This window comes from Salmo salar, chromosome ssa10 (genome assembly GCF_905237065.1).
Source record: "Salmo salar chromosome ssa10, Ssal_v3.1, whole genome shotgun sequence".
Taxonomy (NCBI): domain Eukaryota; kingdom Metazoa; phylum Chordata; class Actinopteri; order Salmoniformes; family Salmonidae; genus Salmo; species Salmo salar.
Window position 1 is genome coordinate 59,722,651 of NC_059451.1, and position 20,545 is coordinate 59,743,195.

The window sequence follows — 20,545 nt, forward strand, 5'->3', positions numbered from 1 at the left end:
ACCCCAGTCACCTCTCTCTCTCTGTCTACCTTATTTACTGGGTCTTATAGACTGTGGACCCCAGTCACCTCTCTCTCTGTCTACCTTATTTACTGGGTCTTATAGGCTGTGGACCCCAGTGCTCTTCGTAGCTCCCATAATGCATTGGGTTTGCTGGCTGTTCCCATCGAGGTACTGAGAGAACAGGTGGCCGAGAAGGTGAGCGCGCAGCACACACACACACACACACACACACACACACAGTGTAGTTTGTGATTGCTGACTGTTGCCGACTGTTGCTTACTGAGCTGACTTTCTGACTGAGCTGACTGTTTCTACAGCGTCATCGCCAAGTGGTGGAGGAATCTCAGCGCCTAACAGAGCTACTCAACAGGTACGTGTGTGTGTGTGTGTGTGTGTGCATACAGTACCAATCAAAAGTTTGGACACCTACTCATTCAAGGGTTTTTCTTTATGTAGAATAATAGTGAAGACATCAAAACTATGAAATAACACATATGGAATCATCTAGTAACCAAAAAAGTGTTAACAAATCTAAATAGATTTTAGATTTTAGTTTTCTCCAGTAGCCACAATTTGCCTTGATGGCAGCTTTGCACACTCTTGGCATTCTCTCAACCAGCTTCACCTGGAATGCTTTTCCAACAGTCTTGAATGAGTTCCCACATATGCTGAGCACTTGTTGGCTGTTTTTTCTTCACTCTGTGGTCCAACTCATCCCAAACCATCTCAATTGGGTTGGGGTTGGATGATTGTGGAGGCCAGGTCATCTGATGCAGCACTCCATCACTCTCCTTCTTGGTCAAATAGCCCTTACACAGCCTGGAGGTGTTTTGGGTCACTGTCCTGTTGAAAAACAAATGATAGTCCCACTAAGCCCAAACCAGATGGGATGGCGTATCGCTGCAGAATGCTGTGGTGTGCCTTGAATTGCTGGTTAAGTGCGCCTTGAATTCTAAATAAATAACTGACAGTGTCACCAGCAAAGGACCATCACACCTCCTCCATGCTTCACGGTGGGAACCACACATGCGGAGATCATCCGTTCACCTACTCTGCATCTCACAAAGACATGGCGGTTTCAACCAAAAATCTCAAAATTGGAGTCAACAGACCAAAGGACAGATTTCCACCGGTTTAATGTCCATTGTTCGTGTTTCTTGGCCCAAGCAAATCTCTTCTTCTTATTGGTGTCCTTTAGTAGTGGATTCTTTGCAGCTTTTCAACCATGAAGGCCTGATTCACACAGTCTCCTCTGAACAGTTGATGTTGAGATGTGTCTGTTACTTGAACTCTGTGAAGCATTTATTTGGGCTGCAATTTCTGAGGCTGGTAACTCTAATGAACTTATCCTCTGCAGCAGAGGTAACTCTGGGTCTTCCTTTCCTGTGGCGGTCCTCATGAGAGCCAGTTTCATCATAGCGCTTGATGGTTTTTGCGACTGCACTTGAAGAAACTTTCAATTTGAATTTTTCCAGATTGACTAACCTTCATGTCTTAAAGTAATGATGGACTGCTGTTTCTCTTTGCTTGTTTGAGCTGTTTTTGACATTAATATGGACTTGGTCTTTTACCAAATAGGGCTATCTTCTGTATACCACCCCTAACTTAAAGCATTAAGAGGGAAAGAAATTCCACCATTTTTAGCTATTAACAAGGTACACCTGTTAACCTCTATGGGCTAGGTGGGACGCTAGCGTGCCACCCGTGGTGCACTCCATCAACAGCAGGTGCATTTCAAGAGCGGCAAATTTGAATCCAAATAAATGTCAAAATTCAAATTTTTCAAAAATACAACTATTTTACACCATTTGAAAGATAAACATCTCCTTAATCTAACCACGTTTTACGATTTCAAAAAGGTTTTACGGCGAAAGCATAAATTTAGAGTATGTTAGGACAGTACATTTACAAGAGTTGTGTGTAATGTTTTGTCAAGTCAAAGACAGGGTCACCAAAACCATAAAACCAGCTAAAATTATGCACTAACCTTTTACAATCTCCATCAGATGACACTCCTAGGACATTATGTTAGACAATGCATGCATTTTTAGTTCTATCAAGTTCATATTTATATCCAAAAACAGCGTTTTACTATGGCATTGATGTTGAGGAAATCGTTTCCCTCCAATAACCGGCAGTCAAGTCAGCGTCACAAATTAAATAATTAAAATTAGAAAACATTGGTAAAATATTATATTGTCATTTAAAGAATTATAGATTTACATCTCTTGAACGCAATCAACTTCCTCAGCCCCTGTGTTTTTCAATGGGATAGGTTTAAAGTCAATACAACACATCAGGTATCCACTTCCTGTCAGAAAATGTCTCAGGGTTTTGCCTGCCAAATGAGTTCTGTTATACTCACAGACACCATTCAAACAGTTTTAGAAACTTTAGAGTGTTTTCTATCCATATATAATAAGTATATGCATATTCTAGTTACTGGGTAGGATTAGTAACCAGATTAAATCGGGTACATTTTTTTTATCCAGAAGTGCAAATGCTGCCCCCTAGCCCTAACAGGTTAACCTGTTAAGGCTAGGGGGCAGTATTGACACGGCTGGATAAAAAACGTACCCGATTTAATCTGGTTACTACTCCTGCCCAGTAACTAGAATATGCATATAATTATTGGCTTTGGATAGAAAACACGCCAAAGTTTCTAAAACTGTTTGAATGGTGCATATAATTATTGGCTTTGGATAGAAAACACGCCAAAGTTTCTAAAACTGTTTGAATGGTGCATATTATTATTGGCTTTGGATAGAAAACACGCCAAAGTTTCTAAAACTGTTTGAATGGTGTCTGTGAGTATGTCAGCAGAGTACCCAGCCAGAAATAATCAGACACCCATTTTTCAAGCTAGCATATAATGTCACAAAAACCCAGAAGACAGCTAAATGCAGCACTAACCTTTGATGATCTTCATCAGATGACACACCTAGGACATTATGTTATACAATACATGCATGTTTTGTTCAATCAAGTTCATATTTATATCAAAAACCAGCTTTTTACATTAGCATGTGACGTTCAGAACTAGCATACCCCCCACAAACCTCCGGTGAATTTACTAAATTACTCACGATAAACGTTCACAAAAAACATAAATTATTTTAAGAATTATAGATACAGAACTCCTTTGTGCAATCGAGGTGTCCGATTTTAAAATAGCTTTTCGGTGAAAGCACATTTTGAAATATTCTCAGTAGATAGCCCAGCCATCACGGCTAGCCATTTAGACACCCACCAAGTTTAGCCCTGACCAAACTCCGATTTACTATTACAAAAGTTTGATTACCTTTGTTGTCTTCGTCAGAATGCACTCCCAGGACTGCTACTTCAATAACAAATGTTGGTTTGGTCCAAAATAATCCATAATAATCCGTTATATCCAAATAGCGGCGTTCTGTTCATGCGTTCCAGACACTATCCGAAATGGTAAATCAGGGTTACGAGCATGGCGCAATTCGTGACAAAAAATGTCTAAATATTCCATTACCGTACTTCGAAGCATGTCAACCGCTGTTTAAAATCCATTTTTATGCCATTTTTCGCGTAAAAAAGCGATAATATTCCGACCGGGAATCTCCGTTTAGGTAAACAGAGGAAAGAAAACAAAGCATTCGGGCGACGCGGGCACGCGCGTGAGTCTCACAGTACTGTAACCAGCCACTACCCAAACGCGCTACTTTTTTTCAGCCAGAGCCTGCAAAGCCACGATTCAGCTTTTTGCTGCCTTCTGAGAGCCCATGGGAGCCGTAGGAAGTGTCACGTAACAGCAGAGATCCTTTGTTTTGGATAGAGATTACAAAGAAGGCCAAGAAATGGTCAGAGAGGGCGCTTCCTGTTTGGAATCTTCTCAGGTTTTGGCCTGCCAAATGAGTTCTGTTATTCTCACAGACACCATTCAAACAGTTTTAGAAACTTTAGGGTGTTTTCTATCCAAAGCCAATAATTATATGCATATTCTAGTTACTGGGCAGGAGTAGTAACCAGATTAAATCGGGTACGTTTTTTTATCCAGCCGTGTCAATACTGCCCCCTAGCCCTAACAGGTTAACACTATTTTGGTTACTAGATGATTCCATATGTGTTATTTCATAGTTTTGATGTCTTCACTATTATTCTACAAGGTAGAAAATAGTAAAAATAAAGAAACCCTGGAATGAGTAGGTGTGTCCAAACTTTTGACTGGTACTATATATATATATATATATATATATATACACGAACACACACGATAGATATTGTCGTTTCTGTACATTATTACTTGTTTATAGCATAAACGTGTGTGTGTGTGTGTTCAGTCAAGTGGATGAAGAGTTTGGAGAGCTGGACGGCAGACGGAGAGAAGAGGGGGATCGAGAGGAAGAGGAGGAGGAGGAATCTTCCCGTCTCTGGGTGGATCAGTTTTCTCCTCAACACTACACTGAACTACTCAGCGACGACGTGAGTGGTGGTGGTTGGGGAACGGGACTGGTGGCGGTTGGGGAGTGGTGGTGATTGGGGAACGGGACTGGCGGCGGTTGGGGACTGGCGGCGGTTGGGGACTGGCGGCGGCGGTCGGGGAACGGGACTGGGGGCGGCGGCGGAGAACGGGACTGGCGGCGGTCGGGGAACGGGACTGGCGGCGGTCGGGGAACAGGACTGGCGGCGGTCGGGGAACGGGACTGGCGGCGGTCGGGGAACGGGACTGGCGGCGGTCGGGGACTGGGGACTGGCGGCGGTCGGGACTGGGGACTGGTGGCGGTCGGGACTGGGGACTGGTGGCGGTCGGGGAACGGGACTGGTGGCGGTCGGGGAACGGGACTGGTGGCGGTCGGGGAACGGGACTGGTGGCGGTCGGGGAACGGGACTGGTGGCGGTCGGGGAACGGGACTGGCGGCGGCGGCGGTCGGGGAACGGGACTGGCGGCGGCGGCGGTCGGGGAACGGGACTGGCGGCGGTCGGGGAACGGGACTGGCGGCGGCGGCGGTCGGGGAACGGGACTGGTGGCGGTCGGGGAACGGGACTGGTGGCGGCCGGGGAACGGGACTGATGGCGGCAGCGGTTGGGGAACGGGACTGATGGCGGCGGCGGTTGGGGAACGGGACTGATGGCGGCGGCGGTTGGGGAACGGGACTGGTGGTGGCGGCGGGGAACGGGACTGGCGGCGGCGGTTGGGGAACGTGGTGGTTGGGGAACGGGACTAAGAAAAAGTAACACCTGTCTGTACACATTAACACACAGCTGATAACTCGGATGGAAAATTTACTGAGGACGATATCGTCCTCTATCTGCCATATCTTCAATATTAGCCTACTAGAGAGTGTGTTGCCCTCAGGCCTGGAGGGAAGCTAAAGTCATTCTGCTACCTAAGAATAGTAAATCCCACTTTACTGGCTCAAATAGCCCACCAATCAGCCTGTTACCAACCCTTAGTAAACTTCTGGGGGAAAAATGGTGTTTGACCAGATACAATGCTATTTTACAGTAAACAAATTAAGTCTTTCTGCACGCTTGTAGGGAAGGACATTCAACAATCACAGCACTTACACAAATGACTGATGATTAGCTGAGAGAAATTGATGATAAAATGATTGTTGGGGCTGTTTTGTTAGACTTCAGTGCAGCTTTTGACATTATCGATCATAGACTGCTGCTGGAAGAATGTATGTGTTACGGCTTCACACCCCCTGCTATAATGGCTTTACACCCCCTGCTATAATGGCTTTACACCCCCTGCTATAATGGCTTTACACCCCCTGCTATAATGGCTTTACACCCCCTGCTATAATGGCTTTACACCCCCTGCTATAACGGCTTTACACCCCCTGCTATAACGGCTTTACACCCCCTGCTATAACGGCTTTACACCCCCTGCTATAACGGCTTTACACCCCCTGCTATAACGGCTTTACACCCCCTGCTATAACGGCTTTACACCCCCTGCTCTAATGTGGATAAAGAGTTACCTGTCTAACAGAACACAGAGAGTGTTCTTTAATGGAAGCCTCTCCAACATAATCCAGGTAGAAGCAGGAATTCCCCAGGGCAGCTGTTTAGGCCCCTTGCCTTTTTCAATCTTTTACTAACGACCTGCCACTGGCTTTGCGTAAAGCCAGAGTGTCTATGTATGCGGATGACTCAACACTATACACGTCAGCTACTACAGCGACTGACTGTGTTGTAGTTCCTCCACGGTCGAGGGAAGAGACAGCTGGACGTGTTTTACTGTGTGTTGTGTTGTAGTTCCTCCACGGTCGAGGGAAGAGACAGCTGGACGTGTTTTACTGTGTGTTGTGTTGTAGTTCCTCCACGGTCGAGGGAAGAGACAGCTGGACGTGTTTTACTGTGTGTTGTGTTGTAGTTCCTCCACGGTCGAGGGAAGAGACAGCTGGACGTGTTTTACTGTGTGTGTTGTAGTTCCTCCACGGTCGAGGGAAGAGACGGCTGGACGTGTTTTACTGTGTGTTGTGTTGTAGTTCCTCCACGGTCGAGGGAAGAGACAGCTGGACGTGCAGTCGGTCCAGTCCATGAGGATCGGCCAGAAGGATCAGAATAAAGGAATATTCAACCTCTGGCAGGAGATCTTCCAACTGCCACGCATCAAACGGTATTATAACAAACTATACTACTACTAACCATTACTAACTAACTATTTGTTATCTTCCTGGTTGACCGTATTTGGTGTCTTCCTGGTTGACCGTATTTGGTGTGTAGGAAGCGTGTGGGGGAGGAGCTGGATGAGGGGCTTAGAGAAGGAGGCGGGGCCGGAGAGCACGACAAACTCACACAGGTAACACACACACACACACACACACACACAGTAGGACAGCAGGACAGCGTACAGCAGGACAGCGTACAGCAGGACAGCGTACAGCAGGACAGCGTACAGCAGGACAGCAGGACAGCAGGACAGCGCACAGCAGGACAGCGCACAGCAGGACAGCGCACAGCAGGACAGCAATCACCCCATTCCTCGTCAACACTCACACCTGTCTCAACGAGAGAATCACTGACATGATGTCAGCTGGTCCTTTTGTGGCAGGGCTGAAATGCAGTGGAAATGTTTTTGGGGGATTCAGTTCATTTGCATGGCAAAGAGGGACTTTGCAATTAATTATTCATCTGATCACTTAACATTAGGGAGTTTATGCAAATTGGCGTCATACAATCTGAGGCGGCAGAATTTGTGAAAAATTTATATTTGTGTCATTCTCAACTTTTGGGCTCGACTGTAGAGTTCTATTGCAATCTAACCTCTGATTAATGTCTCTCTCTCCTCCCTCTCTCTCTCTCTCTGTCTTTCTCTCTCCTTCTCTCTCTCCCCTCTCCTCCCTCTCTCTCTCCTCCCTCTCTCTCTCCTCCTCCCTCTCTCTCTCCTCCCTCTCTCTCTCTCCTCCCTCTCTCTCTCCTCCTCCCTCTCTCTCTCCTCCTCCCTCTCTCTCTCTCTCTGTCTCTCTCACCTCTTCCCTCTCTCCCTCCTCCTCCCTCTCTCCCTCCTCCCTCTCTCTCTCCTCCTCCCTCTCTCTCTCCTCCTCCCTCTCTCCCTCCTCCTCCCTCTCTCCCTCCTCCTCCCTCTCTCTGTCTCTCTGTCTCCCTCCTCCTCCATCTGTCTCAATGTGGATGAGATGTTGTCTGGAGAATGTATATCCTGGTGGATGTGTTCCAGATAACATGTTGCTATTGGGAATTAACCTCTAATTAATCTCTCGGTCTCTCGTTTTCTCTCTCTCTGTCTTTCTCTCTCTTTCTCTCTCTCTCTCTGTCTGTCTCTTTCTCTCTCTCTCTCCCTCCTCCGTCTCTCTCTCTCTCCCTCCTTCTCCGTCTGTCTCCCTCTCTGTTCCCAGGGTCTCTATGATAACTTCCCGTCTGTCTCCCTCCTTCTCTGTCTCTCTCTGTCTCTCTCTGTCTCTCTCCCTCCTTCTCCGTCTGTCTCTCTCTCTGTTCCCAGGGTCTCTATGATAACTTCATGTCTATGCGTGTGAAGGACCCCAGTCTTGGCGGAGTGTGTGAGGCTCTGGATTGGCTGGGCTTCTCAGACGGGTTGACCCAGGCCATGCTGCAAGGACAAAACTTCTCTCTGCTTCGATACCAGCCCTTCCTCCCCGTTGCTTTCCACTTCCTGTTTGCTCACACACACGTCCCCCGCATCAACTACCCCCACAGCCAGTATGAGGTAGACACACACACACACACACACACACACACACACACACACACACACACACACACACACACACACACACTGCATAAGATCTGTCCTAAACTATGATGATGTTCCTCAGGGTTCTGTTCTAGAACCTCTGTAATTTCAGCCGTAACTCTCTATAATAATAATAATCTCTCTTCCCCTTCTCTCTTCCCCCTCTCTCTTCCCCCTCTCTCTTCCCCCCCCTCTCTCTTCCCCCTCTCTCTTCCCCCTCTCTTCTCTCCTTCCCCTTCTTTCCTTCCCCTTCTCTCTTCTCCTCTCTTCTCTCCTTCCCCTTCTCTCCTTCCCCTTCCCCTTCTCTCCTCTCCTTCCCCTTCTCTCCTCTCCTTCCCCTTCTCCTTCTCATTCTCTCCTTCCCCTTCTCCTTCTCTCCTTCCCCTTCTCATTCTCTCCTTCCCCTTCTTATTCTCTCCTTCCCCTTCTCCTTCTCTCCTTCCCCTTCTCCTTCTCTCCTCTCCTTCTCCTTCTCTCCTCTCCTTCCCCTTCTCCTTCTCTTCTCTCCTTCCCCTTCTCCTTCTCTCCTCTCCTTCTCCTTCTCTCCTCTCCTTCCCCTTCTCCTTCTCTCCTCTCCTTCCCCTTCTCCTTCTCCTTCTCTCCTCTCCTTCCCCTTCTCTCCTCTCCTTTCCCTTCTCTCCTTCTGTCCTCTCCTTCTCCTTCTCTCCTCTCCTTCTCTCCTCCCCTTCTCCTTCTCTCCTCTCCTTCTCTCCTCCCCTTCTCCTTCTCTCCTCTCCTTCTCCTCCTCTCCTTCTCCTTCTCCTTCTCTCTTCTCCTTCTCCCTTCTCCTTCTCTCCTCCCCTTCTCCTTCTGTCCTCCCCTTCTCCTTCTCTCCTCCCCTTCTCCTTCTCTCCTCCCCTTCTCTCCTCTCCTTCCCCTTCTCTCCTTCCCCTTCTCCTTCTCTCCTCCCCTTCTCTCCTTCCCCTTCTCTCCTCTCCTTCCCCTTCTCTCCTCTCCTTCCCCTTCTCTCCTCTCCTTCCCCTTCTCTCCTTCCCCTTCTCCTTCTCCTTCTCTCCTCCCCTTCTCTCCTCTCCTTCCCCTTCTCCTTCTCATTCTCTCCTTCCCCTTCTCCTTCTCATTCTCTTCTTCCCCTTCTCATTCTCTCCTTCCCCTTCTCATTCTCTACTTCAACTTCTCATTCTCTCCTTCCCCTTCTCCCTCCCCTTCTCTCCTCCCCTTCTCTCCTCTCCTTCTCCTTCTTTCCTTCCCCTTCTCTCCTTCTCCTTCTCCTTCTCTCCTCTCCTTTCCCTTCTCTCCTTCTGTCCTCTCCTTCTCCTTCTCTCCTCTCCTTCTCTCCTCCCCTTCTCCTTCTCTCCTCCCCTTCTCCTTCTCTCCTCTCCTTCTCTCCTCTCCTTCTCTCCTCTCCTTCTCTCCTCTCCTTCTCTCCTCTCCTTCTCTCCTCCCCTTCTCCTTCTCTCCTCCCCTTCTCCTTCTCTCCTCCCCTTCTCTCCTCTCCTCCCCTTCTCTCCTCTCCTTCCCTTCTCTCCTCTCCTTCCCTTCTCTCCTCTCCTTCCCCTTCTCTCCTTCCCCTTCTCCTTCTCCTTCTCTCCTTCTCCTTCTCTCCTTCCCCTTCTCTCCTCTCCTTCCCCTTCTCTCCTCTCCTTCCCCTTCTCTCCTCTCCTTCCCCTTCTCTCCTCTCCTTCCCCTTCTCTCCTTCCCCTTCTCCTTCTCCTTCTCTCCTCCCCTTCTCTCCTCTCCTTCCCCTTCTCTCCTTCCCCTTCTCCTTCTCATTCTCTCCTTCCCCTTCTCATTCTCTCCTTCCCCTTCTCATTCTCTCCTTCCCCTTCTCATTCTCTACTTCAACTTCTCATTCTCTCCTTCCCCTTCTCCTTCTCTCCTCCCCTTCTCTCCTCTCCTTCTCCTTCTCCTTCTCTCCTTCCCCTTCTCTCCTCCCCTTCTCTCCTCTCCTTCAACTTCTCATTCTCTCCTTCCCCTTCTCATTCTCTCCTTCCCCCTCTCCTTCCCCTTCTCTCCTTCCCCTTCTCTCCTTCCCCTTCTCTCCTTCCCCTTCTCTCCTTCCCCTTCTCCTTCTCATTCTCTCCTTCCCCTTCTCATTCTCTCCTTCTCATTCTCTCCTTCTCCTTCTCATTCTCTCCTTCCCCTTCTCCTTCTCTTCCCCTTCTCTCCTCTCTTCCCCTTCTCTCCTCTCTTCCCCTTCTCTCCGCTCTTCCCCTTCTCTCCTCTCCTTCCCCCCCTCTCCTCTCCTCTCTTCCCCCTCTCTCCTCTCTTCTCTCCTCTCCTCTCTCTCCAGGCTCTAACTAAGACCTCAGCCAGCAGGAACGCTCTGGCGGCCATGTTGTCTGAAGTCCCAGCATGCATCAGGACCCACACACACACACACACACACACACACACACACACACACACACACACTGGAAAGTATCTGTCCTAAACTACGACCTGTAGGTAACACACACACACACACACACTGGATAACATCTGTCCTAAACTACGACCTGTAGGTACACACACACACACACACACACACACACACACACACACACACACACACACTGGATACCATCTGTCCTAAACTACGACCTGTAGGTACGTACACACACACAAACACACACTAGATACATCTGTCCTAAACTACGACCTGTAGGTACACACACACACACACACACACACACACACACACACACACACACACACACACACACACACACACACACACTGGAAAGCATCTGTCCTAAACTACGACCTGTAGGTACACACACTAGATATAATCTGTCCTAAACTACGACCTGTAGGTACCACACACACACACACACACACACACACACACACACACACACACACACACAGTATACCATCTGTCCTAAACTACGACCTGTAGGTACACACACACACACACACACACACTGGAAATCATCTGTCCTAAACTACGACCTGTAGGTACACACACTAGATATAATCTGTCCTAAACTACGACCTGTAGGTACACACACACACACACACACACACACACACACACACACACACACACACACACACACACACACACACACACACACACACTGGATTTCATCTGTCCTAAACTACGACCTGTAGGTACGTACACACACACACACACACAAACACACACTAGAAAGTATCTGTCCTAAACTACGACCTGTAGGTACACACACACACACACACACACACACACACACACACACACACACACACACACACACACACACACTAGATATAATCTGTCCTAAACTACGACCTGTAGGTACACACACACACACACACACACACACACTGGATATCATCTGTCCTAAACTACGACCTGTAGGTACGTAAAACACACACACACACACACACACACACACACACACACACACACACACACACACACACACACACTAGATATAATCTGTCCTAAACTACGACCTGTAGGTACACACACACACACACACACACACACACTGGATAACATCTGTCCTAAACTACGACCTGTAGGTACACACACACACACACACACACACTAGATATAATCTGTCCTAAACTACGACCTGTAGGTACACACACACACACACACACACACACACACACACACACACACACACTGGATAACATCTGTCCTAAACTACGACCTGTAGGTACGTACACACACACACACACACACACACACACACACTACATATCATCTGTCCTAAACTACGACCTGTAGGTGTACACACACACACACACACACACACACACACACACACACACACTACATATCATCTGTCCTAAACTACGACCTGTAGGTACACACACACACACACACACTGGATAACATCTGTCCTAAACTACGACCTGTAGGTGTACACACACACACACACACACACACACACACTAGATATAATCTGTCCTAAACTACGACCTGTAGGTACACACACACACACACACACACACACACACTGGATATTATCTGTCCTAAACTACGACCTGTAGGTACGTAAACACACACACACACACACACACACACACACACACACACACACACACTAGATATAATCTGTCCTAAACTACGACCTGTAGGTACACACACACACACACACACACACACACACTGGATACCATCTGTCCTAAACTACGACCTGTAGGTACACACACACACACACACACACACACACTAGATATAATCTGTCCTAAACTACGACCTGTAGGTACACACACACACACACACACACACACACTGGATATCATCTGTCCTAAACTACGACCTGTAGGTACACACACACACACACACACACTAGATATAATCTGTCCTAAACTACGACCTGTAGGTACACACACACACACACACACACACACACACACACACACTGGATAACATCTGTCCTAAACTACGACCTGTAGGTACGTACACACACACACACACACACACACACACACACACTACATATCATCTGTCCTAAACTACGACCTGTAGGTGTACACACACACACACACACACACACACACACACACACACACACTACATAATATCTGTCCTAAACTACGACCTGTAGGTACACACACACACACACACACTGGATAACATCTGTCCTAAACTACGACCTGTAGGTGTACACACACACACACACACACACACACACACACACACACACACACTGGATAATATCTGTCCTAAACTACGACCTGTAGGTGTACACACACACACACACACACACTGGATAATATCTGTCCTAAACTACGACCTGTAGGTACACACACAAACACACACACACACACACACTGGATATCATCTGTCCTAAACTACAACCTGTAGGTACACACACACACACACACACACTGGATAACATCTGACCTAAACTACGACCTGTAGGTGTACACACACACACACACACACACACACACACACACACACTGGATAATATCTGTCCTAAACTACGACCTGTAGGTGTACACACACACACACACACACACACACACACACACACACACACTGGATAATATCTGTCCTAAACTACGACCTGTAGGTACACACACAAACACACAAACACACACACACACACACTGGATATCATCTGTCCTAAACTACAACCTGTAGGTACACACACACACATAGTGGATTATATCTGTCCTAAACAATTCATTGTTCAGGAGTCTTATGGCTTGGGGGTAAAAACTGTTGAGAAGCCTTTTGGTCCTAGACTTGGCGCTCCGGTACCGCTTGTCGTGCGGTAGCAGAGAGAACAGTCTATGACTGGGGTGGCTGGGGTCTTTGACAATTTTTAGGGCCTTCCTCTGACACCGCCTGCTGTAGAGGTCCTGGATGGCAGGAAGCTTGGCTCCAGTGATGTACTGGGCCGTACGCACTACCCTCTGTAGCGCCTGCTGTAGAGGTCCTGGATGGCAGGAAGCTTGGCCCCAGTGATGTACTGGGCCGTACGCACTACCCTCTGTAGCGCCTTGCGGTCGGAGGCTGAGCAGTTTCCATACCGGGCGGTGATGCAGCCGGTCAGGATGCTCTCGATGGTGCAGCTGTAAAACTTTTTGATGATCTGGGGGCCCATGTCAAATCTTTTCAGTCTCCTGAGGGGGATTAGGTGTTGTCTTGCTTCACGACTGTCATGTTGTGCTTGGACCATGATAGTTTGTTGGTGATGTGGACACCGAGGAACTTGAAGCTCTCAACCTGCTCCACTACAGCCCCGTCGATGAGAATGGGGGCGTGCTCGGTCCTCCTTTTCCTGTAGTCCACGATCAGCTCCTTTGTCTTGATCGCGTTGAGGGAGAGGTTGTTATTCTGGCACCACACTGCCAGGTCTCTGACCTCCTCCCTATAGGCTGTCTCATCGTTGTCGGTGATCAGACCTACCACTGTTGTCGTTGTCAGCAAGCTTAATGATGGTGTTGGAGTCGTGCCTGGCCATGCAGTCGTGGGTGAACAGGGAGTACAGGAGGGGACTGAGCACGCACCTCTGGGGAGCTCCAGTGTTGAGGATCAGCAGGGCAGATCTCTTGTTGCCTACCCATACCACCCGGGGGCGTCCCGTCAGGAAGTCCAGGATCCAGTTACAGAGGGAGGTGTTTAGTCCCAGGGTCCTTAGCTTAGTGATGAGCTTGGAGGGTACTATGGTGTTGAACGCTGAGCTGTAGTCAATGAATAGCATTCTCACATAGAAGTTCCTTTTGTCCAGGTGGGAAAGGCCAGTGTGGAGTGCAATAGAGATTGCATCATCTGTGGATCTGTTTGGGCGGTATGCAAATTGGAGTGGGTCTAGGGTTTCTGGGATAATGGTGTTGATGTGAGGCATTACCAGCCTTTCAAAGCACTTCATGGATACAGACGTGAGTGCTACGGGTCTGTAGTCATTTAGGCAGGTTACCTTCACTTCCTTGGGCACAGGGACTATGGTGGTCTGCTTGAAACATGTTGGTGTTACAGACTCAGTCAGGGAGAGGTTGAAAATGTCAGTGAAGACACTTGCCAGTTGGTCAGCGCATGCTCTGAGTACACGTCCTGGTAATCCATCTGGCCCCGCGGCTTTGTGAATGTTGACCTGTTTAAAGGTCTTGCTCACATCGGCTATCGTGAGCGTTTACCACACAGTCATCCAGAACAGCTGGTGCTGTCGTGCATGCTTCAGTGTTGCTTGCCTCGAAGCGAGCATAAATGGCATTTAGCTCGTCTGGTAGGGCTCGCGTCACTGGGCAGCTCGCGGGTAGGTTTCCCTTTGTAGTCCGTAATAGTTTGCTAGCCCTGCCACATCCGACGAGCGTCAGAGCCGGTGTAGTAGGATTCAATCTTAGTCCTGTATTGATGCTTTGCTTGTTTTAGAGTTCATCTGAGGGCATAGAGGGATTCTTAGAAGCGTCCGTATTAGTCTCCTGCTCCTTGAAAGCGGCAGCTCTAGGCTTTAGCTCGGTGCGGATGTTACCTGGAAAGCCGTGGCTTCTGGTGAATAACAGGAAGTGGTTAGTAACATGTTCCTGTGTGTCCAGGTGAACCCCCAGCTGGTCCTCTCCAGGGGGGGAGTTAGGTGGTGAATAACAGGAAGTGGGTAGTAACATGTTTCCTGTTTGTCCAGGTAAACCCCCAGCTGGTCCTCTCCAGGGGGGAGTTAGGTGGTGAATAACAGGAAGTGGGTAGTAACGTGTTTCCTGTTTGTCCAGGTAAACCCCCAGCTGGTCCTCTCTGGGGGGGGTTAGGTGGTGAATAACAGGAAGTGGGTTGTAACGTGGTTCCTGTTTGTCCAGGTAAACCCCCAGCTGGTCCTCTCTGGGGGGGGGGGTGTTAGGTGGTGAATAACAGGAAGTGGGTAGTAACGTGTTTCCTGTTTGTCCAGGTGAACCCCCAGCTGGTCCTCTCTGGGGGGGGTTAGGTGGTGAATAACAGGAAGTGGGTAGTAATGTGTTTCCTGTTTGTCCAGGTGAACCCTCAGCTGTTCAGCGACAGAGAGAAACAGCAGCTGGTCGATCTGATCGACACCATGATCTCCTACAACCTCTCGTACAGACAGGACAGAACGCCTGATGGACAATACGTCTACGTTCTGGAGCCGTGAGTAACACACACACACACCTAACGCACACACACACACACACACACACACACACACACACACACACACACACACACACACACACACACACCTAAAGCACATATATACGTGTGTGTGTAGGCGCGTGGAGCAGGTGGTGTGTTTCCCAGGCTTGCCCCCCCGCAGACAGCTGACCTACCAGACCAAACAGACGATCAGCAGAGAGACGGACCAGGAGAGGATGAGGAGAGCAGAATCACTGATGCAGCTACGCAACCCGCACACGGTCAATTACACACACACACACACACACACACACACACACACACACACACACACACACACACACGGTCAGACACACACACACACACACACACGGTCAGTTACACACACACACACACACGGTCAGTTACACACACACACACACGGTCAGACACACACACACACACGGTCAGACACACACACACACACACACACACACACACACACACACACACATAGGGGGGTATCAGAGTATTAGATTATAGAGAATGGATCATGGTGTGTAGGGGGGGTACCAGAGTGTTAGATTATAGAGAATGGATCATGGTGTGTAGGGGGGGTACCAGAGTGTTAGATTATAGAGAATGGATCATGGTGTGTAGGGGGGGTACCAGAGTGTTAGATTATAGAGAATGGATCATGGTGTGTAGGGGGGTACCAGAGTATTAGATTATAGAGAATGGATCATGGTGTGTAGGGGGGGGTACCAGAGTGTTAGATTATAGAGAATGGATTGTAGGGGGGTACCAGAGTGTTAGATTATAGAGAATGGATCATGGTGTGTGGGGGGGGGGTACCAGAGTGTTAGATTATAGAGAATGGATCATGGTGTGTAGGGGGGGTACCAGAGTGTTAGATTATAGAGAATGGATCATGGTGTGTAGGGGGGGTACCAGAGTGTTAGATTATAGAGAATGGATCATGGTGTGTAGGGGGGGTACCAGAGTGTTAGATTATAGAGAATGGATCATGGTGTGTAGGGGGGTACCAGAGTGTTAGATTATAGAGAATGGATCATGGTGTGTAGGGGGGGTACCAGAGTGTTAGATTATAGAGAATGGATCATGGTGTGTAGGGGGGTACCAGAGTGTTAGATTATAGAGAATGGATCATGGTGTGTAGGGGGGGTACCAGAGTGTGGATTCAAATCATGTTTTTAAAGTCTCTGTCTGTCTGTCTGTCTGTCTGTCTGTCTGTCTGTCTGTCTGTCTGTCTGTCTGTCTGTCTGTCTGTCTGTCTGTCTGTCTGTCTGTCTGTCTGTCTGTCTGTCTGTCTGTCTGTCTGTCTGTCTGTCTGTCTGTCTGTCTGTCTGTCTCAGGAGGAGAAGGTGAAGCAGCCTAAGGTGGTGACGACGTCGTCAGTCAGGAACCACCAGCAGAGGCTGGAGAACATCCTGAGGAACACTGTAGTCGAGATCAGGGTGAGAACACACGGTATTCACACACCCACGGTATTCACACACCCACGGTATTCACACACCCACACGGTATTCACACACACACACACACACAGTATTCACACACCTTTATTTGGAAAGGGGTGGATCTGATCCTAGATCAATACAACAGGTGTAGACCTTACAGTGAAATGCTGATTTACAGGCCCTAACCAAGAATGCAGGTTTTTTTCAATCCTGATAAGTATAAGAGATAAAAGTAACAAGTAAGTAATAAAGAGCAGCAGTAAAATAACAATAGCGAGGCTATATACAGGGGGTACCGGTACAGAGTCAATGTGGAGGCTATATACAGGGGGTACCGGTACAGAGTCAATGTGGAGGCTATATACAGGGGGTACCGGTACAGAGTCAATGTGGAGGCTATATACAGGGGTACCGGTACAGAGTCAATGTGGAGGCTATATACAGGGGGTACCGGTACAGAGTCAATGTGGAGGCTATATACAAGGGTACCGGTACAGAGTCAATGTGGAGGCTATATACAGGGGGTACCGGTACAGAGTCAATGTGGAGGCTATATACAAGGGTACCGGTACAGAGTCAATGTGGAGGCTATATACAGGGGGTACCGGTACAGAGTCAATGTGGAGGCTATATACAGGTGGCACAGGTTAGTTGAGGTAATATGTACATGTAGGTAGAGTTATTAAAGTGACTATGCAAAAGATAATAACAACAGAGAGTAGCAGCAGTGTGGGGGGAGGGAACAATGCAAATAGTTTGGCGTAGTCATTTGATTAGATGTTCAGGAGTCTGATGGCTTGGGGGGGTAGAAGCTGTTCAGGAGTCTGGTGGATTGGGGAGGGTAGAAGCTGTTCAGGAGTCTGGTGGCTTGGGGGGGGTAGAAGCTGTTCAGGAGTCTGATGGCTTGGGGGGTGTTCAGGATTCTGATGGCTTGGGGGGGTAGAAGCTGTTCAGGAGTCTGGTGGCTTGGGGGGGTAGAAGCTGTTCAGGAGTCTGGTGGCTTGGGGGGATAGAAGCTGTTCAGGAGTCTGGTGGCTTGGGGGGATAGAAGCTGTTCAGGAGTCTGGTGGCTTGGGGGGGTAGAAGCTGTTCAGGAGTCTGGTGGCTTGGGGGGGTAGAAGCTGTTCAGGAGTCTGGTGGCTTGGGGGGGTAGAAGCTGTTCAGGAGTCTGGTGGCTTGGGGGGATAGAAGCTGTTCAGGAGTCTGGTGGCTTGGGGGGGTAGAAGCTGTTCAGCTGTTCTTTGTGAATACAGCAAATCAGTCACTCACTCAGACTGTCACTGTCACTCACTGTCACTGTCACTCACTGTCACTGTCACTCACTGTCACTGTCACTCACTGTCACTCTCACTCACTGTCACTCACTGTCACTCACTGTCACTCACTGTCACTCACTGTCAGTCACTCACTGTCACTGTCAGTCACTCACTGTCACTGTCAGTCACTCACTGTCACTGTCAGTCACTCACTGTCACTGTCAGTCACTCACTGTCAGTCACTCACTGTCACTGTCAGTCACTCACTGTCAGTCACTCACTGTCACTGTCACTGTCACTCACTGTCACTGTCACTCACTGTCACTGTCAGTCACTCACTGTCACTGTCAGTCACTCACTGTCACTGTCAGTCACTCACTGTCACTGTCAGTCACTCACTGTCACTGTCAGTCACTCACTGTCACTGTCTGTCACTGTCAGTCTGTCACTGTCAGTCTGTCACTGTCAGTCTGTCACTGTCAGTCTGTCACTGTGTCTGTCACTGTCAGTCTGTCACTGTCAGTCTGTCACTGTCAGTCTGTCACTGTCAGTCTGTCACTGTCAGTCAGTCTGTCAGTCTGTCTGTCAGTCTGTCTGTCAGTCTGTCTGTCACTGTCTGTCACTGTCTGTCACTGTCTGTCACTGTCTGTCACTGTCTGTCACTGTCTGTCACTGTCAGTCACTCACTGTCACTGTCAGTCACTCACTGTCACTGTCAGTCACTCACTGTCACTGTCAGTCAATCACTGTCATTGTCAGTCACTCACTGTCACTGTCAGTCACTCACTGTCACTGTCAGTCACTCAGACAGTCACTCAGACAGTCAGACAGTGCGACAGGCAGATACTCAGACAGTCAGTCAGACAGTGAGACAGTCAGTCAGTCAGTCACTCACAGTCAGACACTCTGTCAGTCACTCTGTCAGTCACTCTGTCAGTCAGTCAGACAATATTTGGTGTTTTACGTAATTATCTCTGTACCTCTTTCTCTCTCTCTCTCCAGTTTATCTCCATCTGTCTCCCTCTCTCTCTCTCTCTCCAGTATCTCTCCATCTAGCCTTCACCCCAATGCTCTTATCTATTTGTTTTTAACTTCTCACTTGATTAATAAAGATCCATAAAGATGAAATAAAGATAAATATTTAAGAAATATTTCTGAAATGTGCACAGGTTCACTTCCTTGTGGATTTAACAGAATGGAGTGGTGTTAATGTGGTATATCTAGGAGGACAAAGCTAATCTCAAGGAAGGAGAGAATCACGACAGAGAGGGAGGGAGGGGGAGAGAGGGAGAGAGAGAGACTGAGAAAAAGATGGAGGGATGCAGAGAGACGGAGGGAGGGAGGGAGGGAGGGAGGGACTGAGAGAGAGAGAGAGAGAGGGAGGGAGAGAGGGATGGAGGAGGAGAGAGAGAGGGGGATGGAGGAGGAGAGAGAGAGAGAGAGATGGAGGGAGAGAGAGAGGGATGGAGAGAGAGACAGAGGGAGGGAGAGACTGAGAGAAAGATGGAGGGATGGAGAGAGAGGGTGATGAGCCCAGATCCCAGGAGCTCTAAAACCAGGTTAATGACAGATGGTGTGTATTAGACTGAAACCAGGTTAATGGTGTGTATTAGACTCTGAAACCAGGTTAATGGTGTGTATTAGACTCTGAAACCAGGTTAATGAAACCAGGTTAATGACAGATACTGTGTATTAGACTCTGAAACCAGGTTAATGACAGGTGGTGTGTATTAGACTGTGAAACCAGGTTAATGACAGATGGTGTGTATTAGACTCTGAAACCAGGTTAATAACAGATGGTGTGTATTAGACTCTGAAACCAGGTTAATGGTGTCTATTAGACTCTGAAACCAGGTTAATGGTGTGTATTAGACTCTGAAACCAGGTTAATGACAGATACTGTGTATTAGACTGTGAAACCAGGTTAATGACAGATGGTGTGTATTAGACTCTGAAACCAGGTTAATAACAGATGGTGTGTATTAGACTCTGAAACCAGGTTAATGGTGTGTATTAGACTCTGAAACCAGGTTATTGGTGTGTATTAGTCTCTGAAACCAGGTTAATGGTGTGTATTAGACTCTGAAACCAGGTTAATGCTGTGTATTAGACTCTGAAACCAGGTTAATGACAGATGGTGTGTATTAGACTCTGAAACCAGGTT

At 48.3% G+C, this 20,545-nt stretch overlaps 1 protein-coding gene across 1 annotated transcript in view; it reads left to right on the forward strand.

Moving 5' to 3' along the window:
* Positions 1–20,545, forward strand: part of LOC106591468 (chromosome transmission fidelity protein 18 homolog) — a 51,092-nt gene that overhangs the window by 21,103 nt on the left and 9,444 nt on the right. The window contains exons 5-14 of the mRNA XM_045688716.1: positions 106–198; positions 321–373; positions 4,314–4,455; positions 6,471–6,601; positions 6,709–6,784; positions 7,874–8,167; positions 10,446–10,538; positions 15,550–15,680; positions 15,847–15,946; positions 17,021–17,169. Of these exons, the coding sequence (XP_045544672.1) occupies positions 106–198; positions 321–373; positions 4,314–4,455; positions 6,471–6,601; positions 6,709–6,784; positions 7,874–8,167; positions 10,446–10,538; positions 15,550–15,680; positions 15,847–15,946; positions 17,021–17,169 (1,262 nt within the window). The remainder of the gene's footprint in view (positions 1–105; positions 199–320; positions 374–4,313; positions 4,456–6,470; positions 6,602–6,708; positions 6,785–7,873; positions 8,168–10,445; positions 10,539–15,549; positions 15,681–15,846; positions 15,947–17,020; positions 17,170–20,545) is intronic.